General features: G+C 43.6%; 3 protein-coding genes across 4 annotated transcripts; 1 reads left to right on the top strand and 2 right to left on the bottom strand.

Moving 5' to 3' along the window:
• Window positions 1-400: 400 nt before the first annotated feature.
• nbl1 (NBL1, DAN family BMP antagonist) lies at window positions 401-4,029 on the bottom strand. The gene is made up of 4 exons (XM_062464683.1): window positions 3,740-4,029; window positions 2,481-2,661; window positions 1,978-2,089; window positions 401-1,111 (listed from the first exon to the last, which is right to left on the bottom strand). Exons 2-4 carry the CDS (start codon window positions 2,651-2,653, stop codon window positions 833-835), a joined length of 564 nt encoding a protein of 187 aa, XP_062320667.1. The 5' UTR covers window positions 2,654-2,661; window positions 3,740-4,029; the 3' UTR covers window positions 401-832.
• Window positions 4,030-5,933: 1,904 nt separating this feature from the next.
• Window positions 5,934-8,936, bottom strand: LOC134022925 (MICOS complex subunit Mic10-like). Its single transcript, XM_062464675.1, has 4 exons — window positions 8,781-8,936; window positions 6,480-6,527; window positions 6,261-6,370; window positions 5,934-6,112 (listed from the first exon to the last, which is right to left on the bottom strand). The coding sequence occupies exons 1-4, from the start codon at window positions 8,839-8,841 to the stop codon at window positions 6,104-6,106; spliced, it is 228 nt and encodes a 75-aa protein (XP_062320659.1). The 5' UTR covers window positions 8,842-8,936; the 3' UTR covers window positions 5,934-6,103.
• Window positions 8,937-9,984: 1,048 nt separating this feature from the next.
• On the top strand, window positions 9,985-19,182 carry capzb (capping actin protein of muscle Z-line subunit beta). 2 transcript variants are annotated; one of them, XM_062464661.1, is made up of 10 exons: window positions 9,985-10,184; window positions 13,645-13,734; window positions 15,118-15,239; window positions 15,528-15,641; window positions 15,880-16,021; window positions 16,207-16,323; window positions 16,497-16,562; window positions 16,708-16,784; window positions 17,396-17,497; window positions 17,996-19,182. In XM_062464661.1, the coding sequence occupies exons 1-9, from the start codon at window positions 10,182-10,184 to the stop codon at window positions 17,487-17,489; spliced, it is 825 nt and encodes a 274-aa protein (XP_062320645.1). In that variant the 5' UTR covers window positions 9,985-10,181; the 3' UTR covers window positions 17,490-17,497; window positions 17,996-19,182. The 2 variants fall into 2 exon arrangements, with proteins under 2 accessions (XP_062320645.1, XP_062320653.1); XM_062464669.1 differs by lacking the exon at window positions 17,396-17,497.
• The last annotated feature ends 222 nt before the right edge of the window (window positions 19,183-19,404 follow it).

Here is a 19,404-nt window from a genome sequence, read left to right as displayed (position 1 = left end):
TCCCTAGACATAGAGGGTTATAACAACTTATTTCAGGAATACAAACTCATATTTCTGAAACAGTCTGTTGATCCTGCTAAACATTGTGGTATCAAGTGTTAAGTTGTTGAACTTAATAAAGTGAATACTCACCATCTACATATCTATTTAAGCAAATAAATTGCAGTACACTTTTGCACCAGCTGGGACCAGCAGAGTCTACCTAATGCCTGTTTTTATACCCAGTGGCAGCTGAACTAGGCTGGCTAATGTGACATTTCTAGAACACACAGAACCTAGTCGATACAATGTAACAAATAAGGCGACAACAGGAGAAAAACATTTAAAGGTACAGTATTTTGTTGTAATATGTCCACAACTGGTATACAGGCCTACTGTACAACATTCAAATCAAGACAAAAGCATTTTAGCTCTATAATTTATTGTATGTCAAAGCAGATAAAAACATATGGATAGATACTACAGCGTAACAAAAAATGATTGTGTCATGGGTGTACAATTTTGTGAATGCATGTCAGAAATAAGATTAATGACAAATTGTGTATACAAGCTGGTGGGTTGATACAGTATGTGAACCCTATGGGTTCTGTGGCTGTCTTATAGACAGTGCAACATGAACATGCATGTGCAAATATGTAATAAACAGTTTGAGAATTAGGGAGATTTAGTGGATGTGTATACGTGAAGTCTTAATTTCATAGTGCTTTTAAGTGTTATATCAAGAAACCACTGGTGGGTTGATATAACGGGATGCTGAGCTGTGAGACTAATGGAGGGAGGTGGTACAGGGATGGGGCTGGAAGGTGAATGGAGACAGAGGAGTGGATCAGGACTATCCTCCATCAGATGTGTGTGTTAGCGTGTGAGGATCCGTGTGTGTGTGAGTGTGATGCAAGTGCGTGTCTGACTGGGAGCGAGTATGTGTGTGAGCACTGAGGTGACCCTCAGGCAGAGTGGGGGCATCCAACGTGCCCTCTGACGGGTACAGTTGCATCAGCGCCCCCTCCTGGCCACCCTCCTTAGTGCAGGACTGGCAACTGCAGTGAAGGATCCGTTCCACCAGCTTGTCCACTCGAGGTGTGTCCTCGCTACCTGGACACTCCAGGGTCACCTACATATACACAGAATACACCACATAGGTCAAGGATTAGACATACTCCCAGGAGGGGTCAATCTGAGCTAACTAAAATGTGTGCACGCGCACGCAAAATGTTTAATTTTCAAGAATTATTGTAATGTAAACAGTGTGCAACGACTGTCTCTCTCTCTTATACTAGTTCTGTCAAGGTCTATTCATCAGTCTATTCATCAGTCTTCCAACAATGTTCCTGTGAACGGTGGATTCATCCCAAATGATCAGAAATGTAATCACATTTGACACAGCTGCCAAACGAACAATGAGCTGTATCTGATTCCCTTTGACAATACACAGACATGGTTAAATCCATGTGCACAGCAGAACTGAAAACCCTGAAAAAAACAAATCCACCCACTTCTATGCTTTCTGGAAAAGGTTTGTTGAAACTAAAATAAAAAGTTCCATAAAAATTCATCACATTATCATCCCTGGGTAACCTGGCATTCCTGTATATCCCAATACTCTGGAACAATCCACCAGGCGTTTTCCACTCCAGTATGAGTTCACGTTACCTGAAGTTTCAACCTTCTATCCTACCTGGCTGCTTTCCAAACAACACACACCTCAACACAAAGCTGTGGTTGTCCTAGGTCTCTGGAATCCCTGACTACAAAACACAGGCAACTAAAGACAGAATGGGGACAACCATCAATAGTCATACTCATACCTGAAGTCTCAAATAGTTGCAAGTGGTTTGTGGTTGAGTGTGGTTCTATTAGTGGATGTGTATACTTTTTTCACTGTGGTTTCAGTAGTGACAGTTTGTGAAGTAAACAGATGAAACTCTAGCTATGTGTGTGTGTGTCTGTCTGCATGTACATGTCTGTCAGCTAACTTACCACCTCCCACTGTGTCTGCGCTGGCATGCAGGAGTCACAGTGCACCAGAGACTCAGTGGACTGGGGGAATGTGTTGGGAACGCTGTAACTGAAGCACTGCCCCAGACATGCCCTGAGAGGAGACAAGGTCACAGAGATAAAGGGGTAAGGGGAGTGGAAGAGAACGAATGAAAGAGAATGGATAGGAAGTGGAGATAAAGGACCCAGACGGACAGGGAGAGAAAGGGGAGATATATTGGAGAGTGGATACAGAGATAGGTATGAGAGACATTGGAAAGGGGAGAAAGTGGAAGACCATTATACCACTCGGTGGCTGTTATGTGCCCCTGGAGGCCCCATCAGTAAAACTGCACTCATGTTTGGGTGTCTAACAAATGCCAATTAACATTCACCTTGTGACGTGAATTAAAGGCTAATTAGTTGTTACTGTGTATTGTATTGTGAGAGTATGCATGTCTAACAGACAGACACAGACAGAAAAAAAGCGAGCTCTACATACTGACCTGTTTTGGATAGAGCGAGGCTGGCATCCCGTGTGCCCAACTATCTGTGTGATGTTCTTGGCCTCGCACCAAGCGCTCTTGTCAGGGAACAGCGCCAAACGGTTGATGTGCGCGGGTGGTGCCGCCGAATACATCGCAAGCAGTGCGCAGCAAATCAGAATTCTTTGCCACATGACTTCACCTTAAGGAGCATAAAAATGACCTGAGCGTCATTCTCGAACGACATAGGCCTACTGACAAACTGTGTCTTATTGTATGAAGTGAAAACAGGAATATTTCCCCAAAATCTAAATGTGTACAATCAACATGTCATATTAGGTTAAGCCTATCCTACTTTGTTACGCTGAATCCCGCCTTTATACTCGCCCATTTGAACGTAAAGGCGGTAATAAACGGCATGCCCACATGGCCAAATTGGCTCTAACCTTGCCGACTGGAGAGGAACAATATGCTTGTTTCATACTGTCCCAGATGGAGAAGGGGGTAGGGAGAGAGGGATGTCCGCTTTGATAGCTCACCACCTGACTCTAATAAACTATCAACCCGTCCACAAAACTCTCTCCCTCTTTGTCTTTCTCGTTTCTTTTAAACATGTTTGAACCACTCACGTCATTGCTAATTCACAAAATGCCCTCTCTTGCTCCCAGTAAAACGAGTTGGTCACCCACGTAGCCACATTTACAAAGTGTTCACCATACAAAGCCAGTCTCTAGATCACTTCCATGTGATCGTGACTGTGTCACAATAAAATACGTTTAGCAGTGTCCTCCAAGCGCAAATAACATTCCGCAAGGATTCAATATCCTTGGCTCTTAAATGACCAACTGCCCCGTGTCTGTAAAACAATGAAAACCGAGACCTGAAGCAACAGTTGAGAGAATGAAAGTTTTCTAAAACGAATTGCCATTTTAAATAAGACTACCATGTACTAAAACCAATATAGATAGACTGTAGGACGGGTTATAAAATGTTTGCAAAACTACAAACTTGGCTACTGCGTCATCAAAAAATGAAACTGAGGTATACAACAGTTCCGGGGAAATTAAAACATACATTTGAATACTAATAGACACCGTCAACATAGATTCGTCATGGGAAGTTCCTTAGCACCCTACAGGGATCAATTATCTTACTTGTCAAATTGTCATATCCTTTCCAAAAAGTTTGGAATCTAATCTAAACGGAGTATGAACCAAAAGCCTGATGGTCTGGCCATAGCACAATATATAAACAGTATAGCGTTAAAAGAAACTACTTACCGTTAGTTGAGTCAGCGTTATGCCAACCGACCACTATGCAGTAGAGACCTCTATTAGCCCGCCGCAGTGTCTCCCAGCTCTCCCTCCGTAAGAGACCGGAGAGACGATGGGAGATGCGCGAGTAGAACTACTGTAGATAATCAACAGATGAAAACTATGACACCGCTCAAAAAGAAACAGGAGTCACTTGTCATAAGTTAACTATACAATAATTACATCATGCGATGTAAGACAGAGTCAGAGAAACGGTCGTTGGTGAAGGATAGGATATAGTGCGCATTAGTAACCCTATCTGTCTCCAGTCCATCAAGCCTGTCCCTCCCCTTCGTCCTCTTCCTGTCGTTTCAAGTCTGAGTGTGTCCACTAATTCTCCACACAAAACGCTGCTCGCATTCAGCAGCTCTGCAATGTTTCTTGCCTGGGTTGAGGTCGTTTAATTTGGGAATGCCTTGGGCGCGGTAGTGCCACCAGACAGAATTCCCGCTGCGACAGTTGGACGAAGGAAAACGGGAGGAGAAACACGAGTTTGGTGGGTTTCAGTTCTTGCCGTCTCTGAGAGGTAGCTCTTCTCCATTTCAGGTCAAACAACCAATCATTTTTTCCACCAATATGAGCCATATATCCTTTTAATCAATGAAGAACTAGTATGACCATGTTAAGTGATTTTTGCCTACTTCCTTTTTTGTGTCATATGATTTTATCAGTGGGCTAGGGTAGTTTACGCCCCTACACATGCTTGTCTCCACCACAGATGTATCCTGACACTGCCTGACTAGCCTTGGCAACTTATGGTGTTTTTTGATTAACAGCAATGTTATTAGTGTGATTATAGTTATGGCCTGGAGAGTATCTGTCAGACATGCACAGACAGGTAAACATTTGTCCCATAACTCTCAATCTGCCCTTTCCTACTCCTCCTCTATATTCCCCCTCACCCCCACCCTCCCTGCAGGTGTGCAGCTTGGATTGTGTCCATAAGCACCCCTATCAGTGCTACGCGCTTCACTTGCTAACAAACACGTTGATGGACAAGGGAAGTAGTGAGATATCCAAACCATTCCTTGAGAAGACCTTGACATGCCTGACTTTGTGACTAATGCATAGCAGAATGTGAGCTCTTTATAAGAAGGGTTTTGAAGTGTACAGTGTATATGCTGGAGTGTGTCTGTGTTTACCTTTGTTTGTGTGAAGGAATGAGTTTGTTTATGTTTGACTGACAAGGAATGTTTTGCATGATGGAAACGTGAATACAATCCTATAAAGTGGTGTTAAAGTCTGTTTGCCGTCTTAAAACTGTATATGATTGGGAACAGTCTTCTACACGTATCAGTAATACTGAGTGTTCATACGTGTGAGAGTATTTTCCTTGATGCAGACGTGTGTGTGTGGGTTCAGACGTGCACAGTGCTGTGCTCACCTGTTAGTAATAAGGGCTGAGCTCCAGTCCAGAAATGGCATTCCAGAGCATTCCACAAATTCTGCTGCACCAGGGGGCTGGACACATACACACATACACACGTGATGTATCACAGGCTCACAATCATTCCAAAGACAAACACACACACTATACATATATATATATATATAGCAAATGAGTTTGCAACAAAAACACACGCTAATACAGATACTCTCACAGATCACTCCTATAGTCGCCTTTCATGAAGAACTCTCCATGGACATGTTCATCCCTCTCCTTCAAGACGCATGTGGAACTTCCATACCTGATTGTAGGTTAGGAGACTAAGAAGAAACGGGTATGATGTTGTCCAGATTTGTAGATAACAGGAGCTCAAATACACCTTCAGCACACACTCTTCTGGTCAAAGAAAGTGTGTTTAAGCGTAAATCAGCCTTTCAGTAATCTTTTTTCAAACTATATCACTATCCCCTTCCATCACCCAAATGTTCTCCATGCTTTCAGTCTCTCTTAACACTGTCTTTTTTTGCTCCCCAGCCTTAAGGGCTGCAGGTGCTGAACCTGGCTCCCATTCCAAAACAGCAGGAGCTTAACTCTCCCAACTCATTAACACACAAGAATACTTTTTTTCCCTTCTTCCTTTCCATATTTCAACATGCATACTGTGCCAGAACCCTTTCAGAAATAGGCATGTTCTTTCTTATACACACACACAACTCATTTTACACTGTACATACAAGAAAAAAGAAAAAGGATTTTTGTATAATTCTTCATAACTTTATTAAATAGACACTGCCTGCCCGTTGAGAGACACAGTAATTACATAGGGCAGCAAAGTAAACTCCATTTAGTGCGAGGATCCAAAGAAAAAGAGAAACGATAAAGAAAACAGATACAATTTTAACGAACAAAAGAAGCTACTTCTAAATCAGCTTCCACTTCTTCCTCTACTGATCCTAAAAGAAGAAAATACACAAAACAACTTTTAATTACTAATAATCAACAGACCTTAACTTGTTTTTCTAAGTTAAGTTAGTCTGACAACATGCTGTGTTTTACAGTTGCAGTGTTGTGTGACATGCTGTGCTTATTTGGTCCACTGACCTTTACCATCTGGCCATGCAGCAGGTATGGAGACCTAAAGTCATTCTGGCAGTTGGAGTAGCCCATGCCCAGTCCCACACCTGAGCCAAACGCCACTGGCCATGTGCGTCCTGGGAACAGAACAAAGAGGCGGCCAATCATTTGACATTAGAGGTACATTTGACTGAATTAACTGGGAGTAAAAGTAGCAGATTCTCTGAAACATGATGCAATACTCACGTTTGAAGAAAAGGACTGAGAAAACAATACCCACGCCAAGGCCGGTTGCTAAATAGAGGCATGGGAAAAACAGACAAAGAGGAGCATCGTGAGCCAAGTCAACTTATCCACAGACACACTCTTCCATCCTTGGACAGACAGACAGATACACACACACACACACACACACAGTGAAATAGGAAGTAAATCTGTTCTAACAAGGTGAATGTATAAAGCTGAATGACCTTTGACCCTTTAGCTGGTAAACAGCACCTGTCAGCCAGACTGCGTTCATTAGTGTAGGAGGGAGGGAGGAGTGGAGAGAGGGAGAAAAGAGGACTACACAATGGCCCAGAAATAATCTTGAGAGCATACTAAGATGAAAAGACCCATGCTAGAACAATAATATCATTCCTTACTCGCTTCAGAGCATTTTGATAAGAAATAAACTGGGGGGAAAAATTCAAAATGATTGATGGATCGACCCAGAGAGATGTGGTTGGGAAACACTGATGACATGGGTGAATGGTGAACCCCATGTCTGGGTCAGAGTTGTGGGCAAACAAACAGCAACAGAGACAAGACAGAGGTATCCAGAAAGACGCAGACAGACATCCAGGCGCTCAGTGCGGCCAGAGGGGGAGCTGGAGGAAGAATGTGTTTGTGTGCTTAGCTTCACCTCTCTGTGGGCCGCGCCCCACCCAATGTTGGGCCAGCCAGCAAAGCACAGAAACACATAAAACCAACCATTTGGGCCCCTTTGCCTCTTAATTGGATTCAGAGAGCTATGCAGCATGACCGATATGCCACTGCCAGAGTACTCAGACTCCGTGCTCTCTATTACACAACTTACAAATGTCAAACAAGACCACAAAAGCAAAAAAAAACATCCCACATCTTTATTACGGCCAACACACAACTTCTCCTCTCCTGCCTCTCTCTCTTGCTCCCTCATTCCAGTCCAAGTACAAATTTATGCAGTCTACTTTTCTGTCTTCTCAGTTCCACTCCCGTCTCTTTCTTTCCAGTTCTCCTCCTCCCTCTCCTCCCCCCTTTCCAGGCGATAGTCTACTCGCAGAATAACAGGAGAGTATGCCAAATATGAAAGCAGATCTGTAGCAGATTTAACTTCTAAATACAAGCATACTGTCAGGCTCCCTCTGCTCTCATTCTACCTTTCCCTCTTCCTTCCCCCTCCTTCACTGCCTGTGGATTCAGCCTCATTCTCATCTGTTGGGTCTGTCTAGCTGTGCTTAACAGTCCTGCTGTAAAAAAAAACTCCCTGCTGGGGCATTGTGATTTCATAACCTTCTAGTTCAGGATAATGCAAAAAGGATGGATTATTATGCACCTGACTTTAATACACGGGTGCAGTACAAAAACTTGTGCTGTTTAATTTCATTTGCCCAGAGCAATTAAACCAATGGAATAGGTTATGAAAATGTTTTTTTTCTTCCTTTTCTTAAATGTAATGTATGTTAGCAAATTGTGAACGTGGACTCTATATTCCCACTGAAAGACAGATGAGAGTAGTGTTGGACCTCATCATAGCATCAAACTCAAAGTAATACCAATGTCATTATTAAAACGATGTGACTGAAAGTTTCAGATCATTCTGAAACCACAAGAGGGCCTTACATGACATAGCCTACAGCAAAGCCATGCTTCAGCTGCTCATAATAACCACAATTCACTGTTTGTGTGTCAGTTTGTTCGCTGATTAGACACAACAAACTAATTTATGAGTTGTTACTCATATTTGCACAAACTGAAAAACGACACTAACTAGAATCTACTGTAGATCAGTTGTAGGTAGGCCTATCCCTCATCAGAACTGCATCTTTCCCTGATACCTTCGTTGCAACATTTCTTAACGATTCTCGACTCCTAGAAACTATAATAGTAGAGTACTTAGTGTTTCTACGCCTATTTAGACATTTAGGAAGATTTTGCTAGTATACGCTCTAGTATACTACACCGTTTAAATGAATGGGGATGTGAAGGGCACGAGATGAGGGTGCGCCACACGGACACAGAGCTTGGAAATATGCACCAACCTGACGTTCCTTGGTCCGGATTCAACATGGGTTTTAGTTTCAATGACAAGTTGTTCACAAAAAATGTGTATTCTGCATAGGTATGTGTTTGAAAGTCAATGTTTAAGCTATTTGACCTCACCGGTAAATGGCCGCCATGCTTTGACAGGTGACCCGTTTTGGCTGTTTTATAAGCAAAGAACCAAGCTCCAGATGTAAATTCTCCCCAGACCCCATGCTGAATTCAAATACCACTGAACAGCGACACAAAAAACTAAATATTTACCTAATTTCACAGCGCTATCAGCCAGACAACGATCCCATTTCCGCCCGTGTTCATCCGCCATGTTTTCAGCTACCTCACAAGTACCACAACTCGCGAGAAGAAGGGTCACGTGATTTTCTACATCGCTTACAAAGGCAAAACATACAAGGCAGAGGTGTGATGCAGGAAAAGTTACAGTTCATATTGTCCATTGCAGTACCACTGTAGTCACCCCTGCACACTGAAAACGGTTTCCTACTTTCCTCTCTCAATCCCATTGCACGCAGGGACGTTTGTCTCAGACAAGGTGTTACACAGAATTATCACATCTATTTGATGTCAGAAAAAACAGTACAGTTAGTTTCATCCTTGACATGTCCACATGAATATTGTGACTGCATTCCTTTGATATACGCATCTCAATTGATAGTTATCAGCTTCAAAATATATATACTATCCTCTAATATTGAAATTCATATTAGGTTAGTTAGGTCTATAAGGTTAGTACAGGTCATTATGTGTATTAGAGGTCTAGTATATTGTATGTATATTGCATACTATTTTGTATATTTAGGAGGTTAATAATTATTTTATTTATATTGATTGATTTTAGCTTATCATAGATGTAATCTATGTTCTTAGTACTTATATGTTATGTTATGCCGGGTAGCTTGCGTTGTCTTGCCCCAAGAATTTCAGTGCCCAGTCTGACCTTGTGTTGATCTGTGCACCTGACAATAAAAAACGTGAAACTTGAAATCTGCAGTTTATATTTTTGACTTCACGACAAAAATCTTTGTGAACCTCACAGTGGAACCACACTGGTTTCAGTTTCGGATCGTGGAGGATACATGCAGCACAGCTTGGTTTCATCATATTTAGAGAATATTCAAAATAAATGAAAGAATATATGAACCCCATCTTGTTTGTACGATAACATCACGGGAACATTTGTATTTCCACAAATGTAATCCTAAATGTTGCCAAGGTTACATGCGTTTTCAATAAATGGGATTGCTATTTTGATTTGGGACGTGTTTTATGATACACAAAAAATTAAATACTCTATCGCCCTCTCTGTTCATGCAAAATAATTTTCCGCTCACCACTCCTCTCTTTCCATACTTGGCAATACCTAACTTACTCCACTACGATTGGCTGTTATAGTGAAGGAGTACAGTGACCCGGACATGCATTCTCTGTTGTTTTCTCCGGCCCCCTTCCTGTACCCCGGTTGAGGAAGTGAATTCGCTGACAGGGTTGGGTTCTGAGAGGGAGGCGAAAAGAAACATCTTATACTCGGCGGGGATTAAAACAGCAATAATATAGAAGAACAAGTCGTGCAAGCACAATAAAACGAAAGTCTAAAGTTAACGGTGATTTAATTTCCCCCGTCTGAGATCTTCACAGAACGCCGCAGACATGGTAAGGCCGCGGAGGCGAGTTGGAGGAATGGGGATGGGTTGCTAGCAAGTCAGCTAGTTTTGGTAGGGCTTCTAGCTAGTGCTACTGAGGGATATTAGCAAAAAGGCTACGCCATGCTAACTGCCCTTTATAGGAAGTGCTGTTGCGAGACGATTGCATAGCAATTCAAGCACACCAATCATCTAGCGTAGTGAGCTAATATGAATTAACTTAACGACTGGGTTAGTTACTGACTGTAACTTCAACGCAATCAAAATAACCCTGCTTGTCCGTGTATTGTATTAGTAAACGTTAGCTAGTGGTTAGCTTGCTAGCTATCTGCAGGATGTTTTGGATTAGGCACAAATATCATGGACGGAGGGTCTCCCACCCTCTAGCTAACGTCGTAACCCCCTCCTCCGGCAGACATACACCCCAGTGTTAAAATAGTACATGCGTTGGTTTGCCTGTCGCTATAATCAGCCTGCTCCGCCCATTCCCAATGGATTGACGTGTAGCTAGAAGTGCAAGCAAGCTACTCCACTTCTAACTTTGCCTACCCATGTCAGATACTGAGTTTCGGTTATGTTATGCTAAATAGCCAGACATATTCACAATTTTACTGGCTGTCTTACAACACTGTTCATTGTATATGGGGGAGTCAGATGGCTGAGTGGTGAGGGAGTCGGGCTAGTAATCTGAAGGTTGCCAGTTCGATTCCCAGCCGTGCAAAATGACGTTGTGTCCTTGGGCAAGGCACTTCACCCTACTTGCTTCGGGGGAAATGTCCCTGTACTTACTGTAAGTCGCTCTGGATAAGAGCGTCTGCTAAATGACTAAATGTAATGTATATGAATCACAGTAGTCACCCAGGCATGTATTTTGCACAGGTTGTCTTTCTTATTCCTAGTGTTGTGCACTCAATCACTGTTGGGCAGACTTACTGTTTTAAAACTGATTATCCTTGGTGAAGTTATTATCAGCAGTCATCAATAGAATCATTTGGTTTGATTGGAAGTAGATACATAGATACGTAGATACACTTGAACTCACCTGTCCACTCTATACACACTGTTTTGCAAACTCCACAAATGTCGTTTTGACCAACCCTCCCCCTGTCTCACACACTTGTAGTGATACGTGTTCATTCCTATGCTTCTGGACCAGATGGTTTGTCTCTCCAGCCGCCCACTCTCTCTCCCCTAACCTCACCTCATCCATCCTGTTGGCCCATTCCCACTGCCTCCATCCGGCCCCTGGGGTTGTTGGTGCGTGCGAGTGTTTACATCCAGACAGGGGCGTCGGTAAACATTGTGTCAGGGAGCGCAGGTGTCGGCTGGAGGAGACAGATTCATAGACTGAGAGCTTATTTAGGACAGTCTAAATAGTGCTCTGATGAGTGAGATGGGACCTACAAGACACTGACTGGATTTCTGCTATGTTCAGGGGAATCCCAGAGTGAGTTTGTTTAGAGAAAGGTTGTGTGTGGTACTCTGTTGGCCAGCTGCTCATGTTATACGTGGGTCTGTAGCTGTTTTGGTTAATCAACTGTTTTATATGATGGCTTTGTTTGCATTGGTTGCATTTCATTTACAGGGAATCATTGTCCGAGCCTTATCATTTTTTTTTTAAAGCTATATAGTTGGAGTGGCTTTTGGATGGCAATGGTGTCTTCAGTTTGCTGTTTTGCAATTTCAACAGGCCCTAATATAATATCATGTCAGTTTGCGATTCGACATTGAATTGTACCTTGTGTGCATCAAAGTAAATAGGATTCTTGGTTGTTAAGGTTTTCATTAACGCTAGGTTACTCAGTACAGAATGGACTAGTTGTCATCTAATACTCCAGCCGATCATTGCTTGCTCTGGATAACATGCTTTGTGGTAGAACATACAGGCTAGAAAGGAGCCATTGCTTTGGTTTGTTCAAAGAATTAGACACGGATGATTTCAACAGACTCAGAACAGGCTGTTTATTTCCTTGCAGTTCAGATTTCCTTCATAGGTTGCCATAAGGGTTCAGCATTTAGCTCTACTTTTGTTCAACAACAGTAAGGCTGACTGTTTAATTCTTAAAAACATAAGAATTGAAAAGTGACATACATTTCCAGCTAGTAGCTCCAGTGTCATCACCAGCATATAACTTTTAATTTTTAAATAGGTTTGTCCTTATGCTAGCTATAGGCTAACAGAGAATTAGAATCTCCCAGCACATTCTCAGGCGTTTCATGTTGTGGCTGGCCTGTCCTTTCCTGCTCACTGATATCCTGCTCTCCCGATGCATATTTAAGTGAGAGACAGAACACCCTGGAGCCGGCTTTGCTATGTCCCCTGTCTGATGCAAACTCTGAACAATAAATCATTAAGCTTTGGCAAACTTGGCCTACATTATAAGTAAAGACTACGAAATTTCCAGTTTTGGATGTCTGATGACATTTGTTTACCAAATCAAAGATGGCATAGCAAAAAAAAAAAGCCATAGCCTATCCCCCAAGCAATAAGCTATATTAGCCCTTAGTGAAAATTCACAATTGACATCTAACTTTAAAATTTGGATCACCGATGGATGCCCATTTGTTGTAAAGAGTCTAGCTCTTTGACAGATAAAGGGTGGAATACAGTCGCTAACTCAAGTTGTCATTTATGAGCGCCAAAGCAATCCTATTGCCTGTGAAAATGTTGACACTTCCTGATAACATCAAATTGCACGCTGTGGCAACCAAACAATCAGTTTGTAGGAAATGGTTGTTTGAAATGTTCCAAAGTAGGCTTTTTGTGAGCCACCATAGGCCTATACAAGACCAATGTGTGATTAGCAGCCTTTAGAACTGGCTTTAGCCAACCCTCTTAGTAATGGATCTCTTTGGAGTAGACCCATGACTTAGGAATCACTTTTAGAGGCCCCAAGGCTATTACATCCCATGCAAGATGACTATTTAAGGGAAACCCTAGAACTTCCTCTCTCTCTCTCTCTCTCTCTCTCTCTCTCTCTCTCTCTCTCTCTCTCTCTCTCTCTCTCTCTCTCTCTCTCTCTCTCTCTCTCTCTCTCTCTCTCTCTCTCTCGTAGTATTTGTGCTTTGATGAGGATTCATCACACAGTAGAAAGTGATAACCTCTTGGACCACGGGGGACCTGGGATTGATGGTTGTTGCCATAATCTTCAAGTGCTGTTGTCGCCTGCCAGGGTGTGAATAACCCTACATAACTTCACCACACCAATGTCCTTCTGTAGAGCGAAGCAGTCCTTTATCACTGTAACCGTGATATGGTTATAAGCCTATGTGCGCTAGCTCTAACGGCAAAAGACAGAAACTGTGGTACACGTTTGGTGAGGAGCACTAGTTTTTATGAGTAATACTAATGCCTTTTGACAGATATATGAGGCTGAGAATTTACTTCAGAGTACTTCAGAAGTGGCTGCCAATGTTTTAGCATCTCAGATGTTTGTGTGTTAAAGTGGGTCTGCGTGTGTGTGTTCCAGAATGACCAGCAGCTGGACTGTGCCCTGGACTTGATGAGGCGTCTGCCTCCCCAGCAGATCGAGAAGAACCTAAGCGACCTCATTGACCTGGTGAGTCACGCAGAAGCACAACATATCACCGCCCAGTACACACAGCGGTGACCTAACCCCCTGTGAATCTGAGGGCTACATGGCGATATATGTTCAAAGCTTCATATCTTCCCCGGTGCTCTTGAAGGAATGTGTTTCATGAAACATGCTCAGCATTTATTGACATCATTTCATTACTTTAAGAATGATCTTGGAACCCTTTAGTCTGATCCAGAAAGTGACTTTGCTTGAAATAAAACTTGAGATGGAGTCCGATTTAAGTTCTGAATCCATTCCTTTCACAATGTCTACTGTTAAGAAATGTAGTGCTAGGGACCTGTCAAAGGGAGATTTTCAACTATTTGAAACTATTTCAAATAGTTTCAACTTGCTCCACACACTTACTCAGTATCAGATCTATGCTGCATGTCTACCCATAGTGCCTTTCATTGATTCTGACAGTTTAAGCGGAAGATTTAGACAGAAATCAAATCACACTTGTGTCCACTGTTTGTTCTTTTTTGTTTTTCCATTCAAACCCCTGCCTGCCTGCCTTCCTTCCTCTCCTATCCCCTTTGACACCTCTTTGCCCTGGGCACCTTGCTCTCTCTTCACACGCTGTATTGTGTCTGGTTGTTAGCAAACATTAACAAACCTGTCAGTTACCCACACGGGGCACATTCATTCTCTTTACTTCCCTGACTGGTTGGAATAGTTTGAGTTCACCTCTGTGCTTTCTCTCTCCTTCCTCTTACTTTTTCAACTTCTCTGACCTCCTTCCCTTTTGTCTACGTCTTTTTCCTACAATTTTTCTACCTCTCCCTCCATGGTGTTGCCCGTTGTGTGAGGCTGTCTCAAGATAAAAGACCTCCATTGTGTCTGTGTGTTCCCCCTGAGGGGGCTGGGAAGGAGGGGTCCATGTCCGTTTGTGAGAAGTCATTTGTACCCTCTTACCTTCTTATCCCTTCAGACTCACATTTCACATTGATTCCACAATTCCTTCTCCCTGCTCCTTCTCCCACTACAATTTCTTCAGATTATGCCTAACTCTCAAGTAAATATGGTATATAGAGGAGAGGGGAAAAAAAACAACAGCTTAAACTTATTTTCACCACATTGTAATTTAGGGATATCATATGGCAGTCTTCCTGTTCCCTCTGTTTCTCACGCTCACCAAGGTTTGGCTACCCTTGCCGTCTGGCACTTTCCCCCTCACGGCAGAGTTGGCATCTGTTAACGGGGGGTTGAATAGACAGACAAGGCTCTCTGTTTGAGTTCTTTCTTCCAGTTATCTCTTCCTCTTTCTCCCTCTCTTTCTCCCTCTCCCTGTCTCTCCCCCCCCCTCTCTTCCCCCAAAGTAAATGGTGCGGGTGCTGTAGCTGTAACATGATTGTGTGTCTCCAGGTTCCCAGTCTGTGCGAGGACCTGCTCTCCTCTGTGGACCAGCCCCTGAAGATCGCCCGTGACAAGGTGGTGGGTAAAGACTACCTGCTGTGTGACTACAACCGAGACGGAGACTCCTACAGGTCAGAGACAGGAATCAGCCCTCCTCACCTTCTAACAGTTTGCCACTGTTTAGACTCTTTGTTCCTTCCCTGAAGGGTCATGTGGTGGTCATGTGATCTGAACGATGCAAGTGTTCCTATGTTCTGTTGCTGTTCAGATCATGTCTAATCTGCGATTTACCAAAGGAAGGATTCATTCACAGATTCTTTCTACAGTTCAGCCTTGAGTTATTGTTGCAGTAGCTTGCATGCATGTTTCCCTCTTGTGTATGACATAGTATTAAGGAACATATTGGTGCTGTGTTTCAGATCCCCGTGGAGTAATAAGTATGAACCTCCCATCGATGATGGCGCCATGCCCTCTGCTCGGCTCAGAAAACTGGAGGTGGAGGCCAACAATGCCTTTGACCAGTACAGAGACCTGTGAGTTCCTGAATTCACCAGCACATCACACTGGTATCTCTTACCAGTACACCAACACCAGTCACATTAGGTAGCCCATGTACAAGTACCGTTAAACCAGTGGCAGTACAATTCATCCGGCCAGCCTCACAAACAAACAGCCCACCACCAGACAGATTAGGAGTCTGCTCTCGGGTCATAGCACCACCATGAAATTCTGCAGCATACCCTGACTACTGTCTATGTCGCTGGTTGCCAGGTACTTCGAGGGTGGCGTGTCCTCTGTGTACCTCTGGGACTTGGATCACGGCTTTGCCGGGGTCATCCTCATCAAGAAGGCCGGAGACGGATCCAAGAAAATCAAGGGATGCTGGGACTCCATCCATGTGGTGGAGGTGCAGGTGAGGGAACTGTGGGTAATGGGGTTTCCAAGAGGAGAACTGCAATTTGAAGACATTCAGCTAGATGCATGCTTTGTAATGGCATGAAAGCCAACTTATATTGCTACCAACTAACGAATCTATGTGAGAGCCTCATTATGATATGACTTTTGATTTTGTGTGTGTGTGTGTGTGTGTGTGTGTAGGAGAAGTCCAGTGGACGTACAGCTCACTATAAACTCACCTCCACTGTGATGCTGTGGCTCCAGACAACCAAGACTGGCTCCGGAACCATGAATCTCGGCGGCAGTCTTACAAGACAGGTGTGTGTCTGTGTGTGTGTGTCCACGCGTGTGTAAGACTGACTGCGAGTGTGAGAGAAGAGAACCCCGCCTGTTTGATTCATGTATTCCTAGATGTGTCACATGGTTCTCAGTTGGCCCCATGACTCGTCTGTCTGATGTGGGTCCTCATTGTCCTGCTGCTCCTCTTCTAGATGGAGAAAGACGAGACTGTGGGAGAGTCCTCACCACACATCGCCAACATCGGCCGCCTGGTTGAGGTAGGTAGAACTACTAGACACTCCCAGTGTCTAATTAGTCGTCTGCTGGACCTATTTAGCCACTGCTGCTGCCTTGGTTCAGTGACGAGGCTGAGGTGCATTCTGAGGGGTTTGTAGACATCAGCAGGTTGGTTTCTGTCCTCAGGATATGGAGAACAAGATCCGCTCCACTCTCAACGAGATCTACTTTTCGAAGACCAAGGACATTGTGAACGGCCTGAGGTATGGTGTACACACTTGCACATCCACACACACACACTCCCAGAAACGCATTCAAGTGTATTAGTTGACGAACAAGCTGGGTATTCTGTGGGTTTGATCACCAGGGTTAAAGGTATCATTTCTTGTGGCTTATGGCTCCATCTTTCACTTTGAGACGGTCCCTCTCTGTGCTTCCTAGTCACACTCTCCTTCATTTGTTTTCATTCCTACCATTGAGTCGGACTCAATCGTCCTGTTTGACATCATGTTCCCTCATCGTTTGCTCCACACTGTACCATACCTCCTATGTGTCCTTTTATTCGTTTTTCCATTTCTTCCTTGTTTACTTCTCCTCCCCACTTTTGTTTTGAATCCTCCCTCCTCCCTCTCACTTTTCTTCATCTCCCTCTTCATCAACCTCCCTCAATTCCTTGTCTCTCCTCTTCCTACCTCTTTCTATTCTGTCTCTGTCTCCCTCAATGATTCCTTCTCACTCTCCACCTCCTCAACCTTCCCTCTCCTCTCCCCTCTCGTCACGCTCCTCGTCTCCTCAACTTCCTTTTCTCTCCGGTCTCTTCTCCCCCCTCCTCCTCCTCCTCCTGTCTGTCCCTCTCCTCTCCTCTGTGCTCCAGATCTATTGACTCTTTGCCTGATAACCAAAAGTACCGGCAGCTCCAGAAGGAGCTGTCTCAGGTCCTCACCCAGCGCCAGATCTTCATAGACTAGGGCCAGAGGTACAAGCCTGGCATGGAGACATCTCGAGAGAGAGCGTCTGTTTTTGCAGCTGTGTGTGTGTGTACGTGCCTGCTGAGGAAGCAAATGGGTACACTTCATGTGTGCTCTGAGTTGAGCATGCTGGATTGTTTACTCTGTGTGTGCGCGTGTGACTGACTCACTGGACTATCACACATCTCATAAAAGAAGGATGGTTCACTGTAGGCCTAACAATGAACAGTAAGCTGCTTACCACACAATATCCGCATGATGTCATGCTCCAGAATATCTGACCTGACTAAACATTAATGTCCAGTGGGCAATAGGCAATGTGTGCGTGGACTAGAGGGTGTAGTAATGCATTATTTATCTAACCCACCTAACCCAGCCATCTTGTCTCCACAGGAAAACTGGAGACTGTCATGTCCTTGCATTTAATTGACCCTAACCTGAATCGTGCTCTCTCTCTCTCATCAAACACACCCTAACTCCCTGTCTCATTGTGTCTTTTGTCTCAGGAGTGTTCAGACTCTGGCCGACAAGTCGAAGCAGGAGGCTCTCAAGAACGACCTGATGTTGGCGCTCAAGCGTAAACAGCAAAGCTAGAGATGCTGTTGTTCTTTTATCTGTCTCTCTCTCTCTCTGTATGTCTGTCTGTCTCTCTCTCTCTCACTTTCTCCACCTCACCTCTGCCATTTTTTTTTCTGTTTCTGTACGTCTCTCCCTCCATCCCTGTATGCCTGTTCCAGTGCTGCACTCTTGTTCATTTTGTGGAAAAACAAAAAAAGGAGAAAATGCTTTTTATTTGGTTTTGTTTCTTCACGCATTGTTTTTGAGGCATCTCTTTCTTTATGAAGACATTCACCCTCTCTAATTCTCTCTGACTCTTCTCTCTCGTGTATCTGAATATATTGATAGTATTATGACGGTTAATAATAATCTTACAGTGACGGCAATGTTTAAAATCCCTGTAGCTCTCCCAGTTCTTGTGTCCAGAGGACTGGTTCTGTTGACCCTGACCTTGACATGGACCTTGTTCCCATCTATGACTGAGGGACATGAATGGACACAGACTGTACTGTAGGCGGGGTAGGCTTGGCTGGGCTATCAAATAGTCATAATTTACACCACCAACTCTTTTCTTTAGTGCACCCATTGTAACAAAATGTGTCACAGCCACCCCTTGATATATCTGTATCAAACTGTAACTGTCAGTGTAACTTCATTTTTCTGGGTGATGTAGTGATGAGGGAAGGGTGAGAGGGTGATGTAGTGATGAGGGAAGGGTGAGAGGGTGATGTAGTGATGAGGGAAGGGTAAGATGGTGCCCCTTGGATTTGTAATATACAGATTGGTCAAAATGGTTTGCTCTTCGTTCCACTATGGAGATGTAGACTGATAAAACGTAGGGACGGACTGTTCAATTCACTGTGTATACCCATGTCATTAAGTCTCCTTTCTTACACTGTGTATAACATGACGATTTGCATCCCCCCTTTTCTGTGTTTAGCTCTTCGACTCTCCTATCACCATGGTCTTTGTTGGGGGTTGCAGTTTGTCTTTCCGTCTTGCCGGACGTTTTTGACCATTTACGTTTTGGGAGAGGGGAGGGATCTTTTGTTGTGTTTTGTTTTGTTTATTTTGTAAAGCTTATGATTCATATTGTATTAGAGCCTCCAGCAACAATAAAAACATTAAAAAGCTACATTCATCTCATTTTATTTGGAAGTCTATTGCTGCAGTAATGCTTTCTCGCCAGCAGGGGACATCAAAACCAAACAAATCTAGTTTGTATTTCAGTTGATTTAGCTTTTCTGCAGAGACCACATTACATCTGTCTGCTTATTTACTCTATCAAAAATAACCAGAAATCACAAATATGAAATGTCTCTATTCAAAATATGGCTGTGGATGGTAGCAAAACAAC

This window comes from Osmerus eperlanus, chromosome 1 (assembly GCF_963692335.1).
Source record: "Osmerus eperlanus chromosome 1, fOsmEpe2.1, whole genome shotgun sequence".
NCBI classification, from domain to species: domain Eukaryota; kingdom Metazoa; phylum Chordata; class Actinopteri; order Osmeriformes; family Osmeridae; genus Osmerus; species Osmerus eperlanus.
The sequence above is the reverse complement of the archived record's forward strand: the minus strand, read 5'-3'. Positions and strand labels throughout refer to the sequence as shown.

Bases quoted from the DNA above. Each gene is read 5' to 3' on its own strand.
- nbl1 (XM_062464683.1), bottom strand. From the start codon at position 2,653: ATGTGGCAAAGAATTCTGATTTGCTGCGCACTGCTTGCGATGTATTCG. The intron at 2,090-2,480 runs GTCAGTATGTAG...GTCTCCTCTCAG, and splicing joins CCTCGCTCTATCCAAAACAG to GGCATGTCTGGGGCAGTGCT. The intron at 1,112-1,977 runs GTAAGTTAGCTG...GTGTATATGTAG, and splicing joins CGCAGACACAGTGGGAGGTG to GTGACCCTGGAGTGTCCAGG.
- LOC134022925 (XM_062464675.1), bottom strand. From the start codon at position 8,841: ATGGCGGATGAACACGGGCGGAAATGGGATCGTTGTCTGGCTGATAGC. The intron at 6,528-8,780 runs GTAAATATTTAG...GCCTCTATTTAG, and splicing joins TGATAGCGCTGTGAAATTAG to CAACCGGCCTTGGCGTGGGT. The intron at 6,371-6,479 runs GTGAGTATTGCA...TTCTGTTCCCAG, and splicing joins CTCAGTCCTTTTCTTCAAAC to GACGCACATGGCCAGTGGCG.
- capzb (XM_062464661.1), top strand. The intron at 13,735-15,117 runs GTGAGTCACGCA...GTGTGTCTCCAG, and splicing joins TAAGCGACCTCATTGACCTG to GTTCCCAGTCTGTGCGAGGA. The intron at 15,240-15,527 runs GTCAGAGACAGG...GCTGTGTTTCAG, and splicing joins CGAGACGGAGACTCCTACAG to ATCCCCGTGGAGTAATAAGT.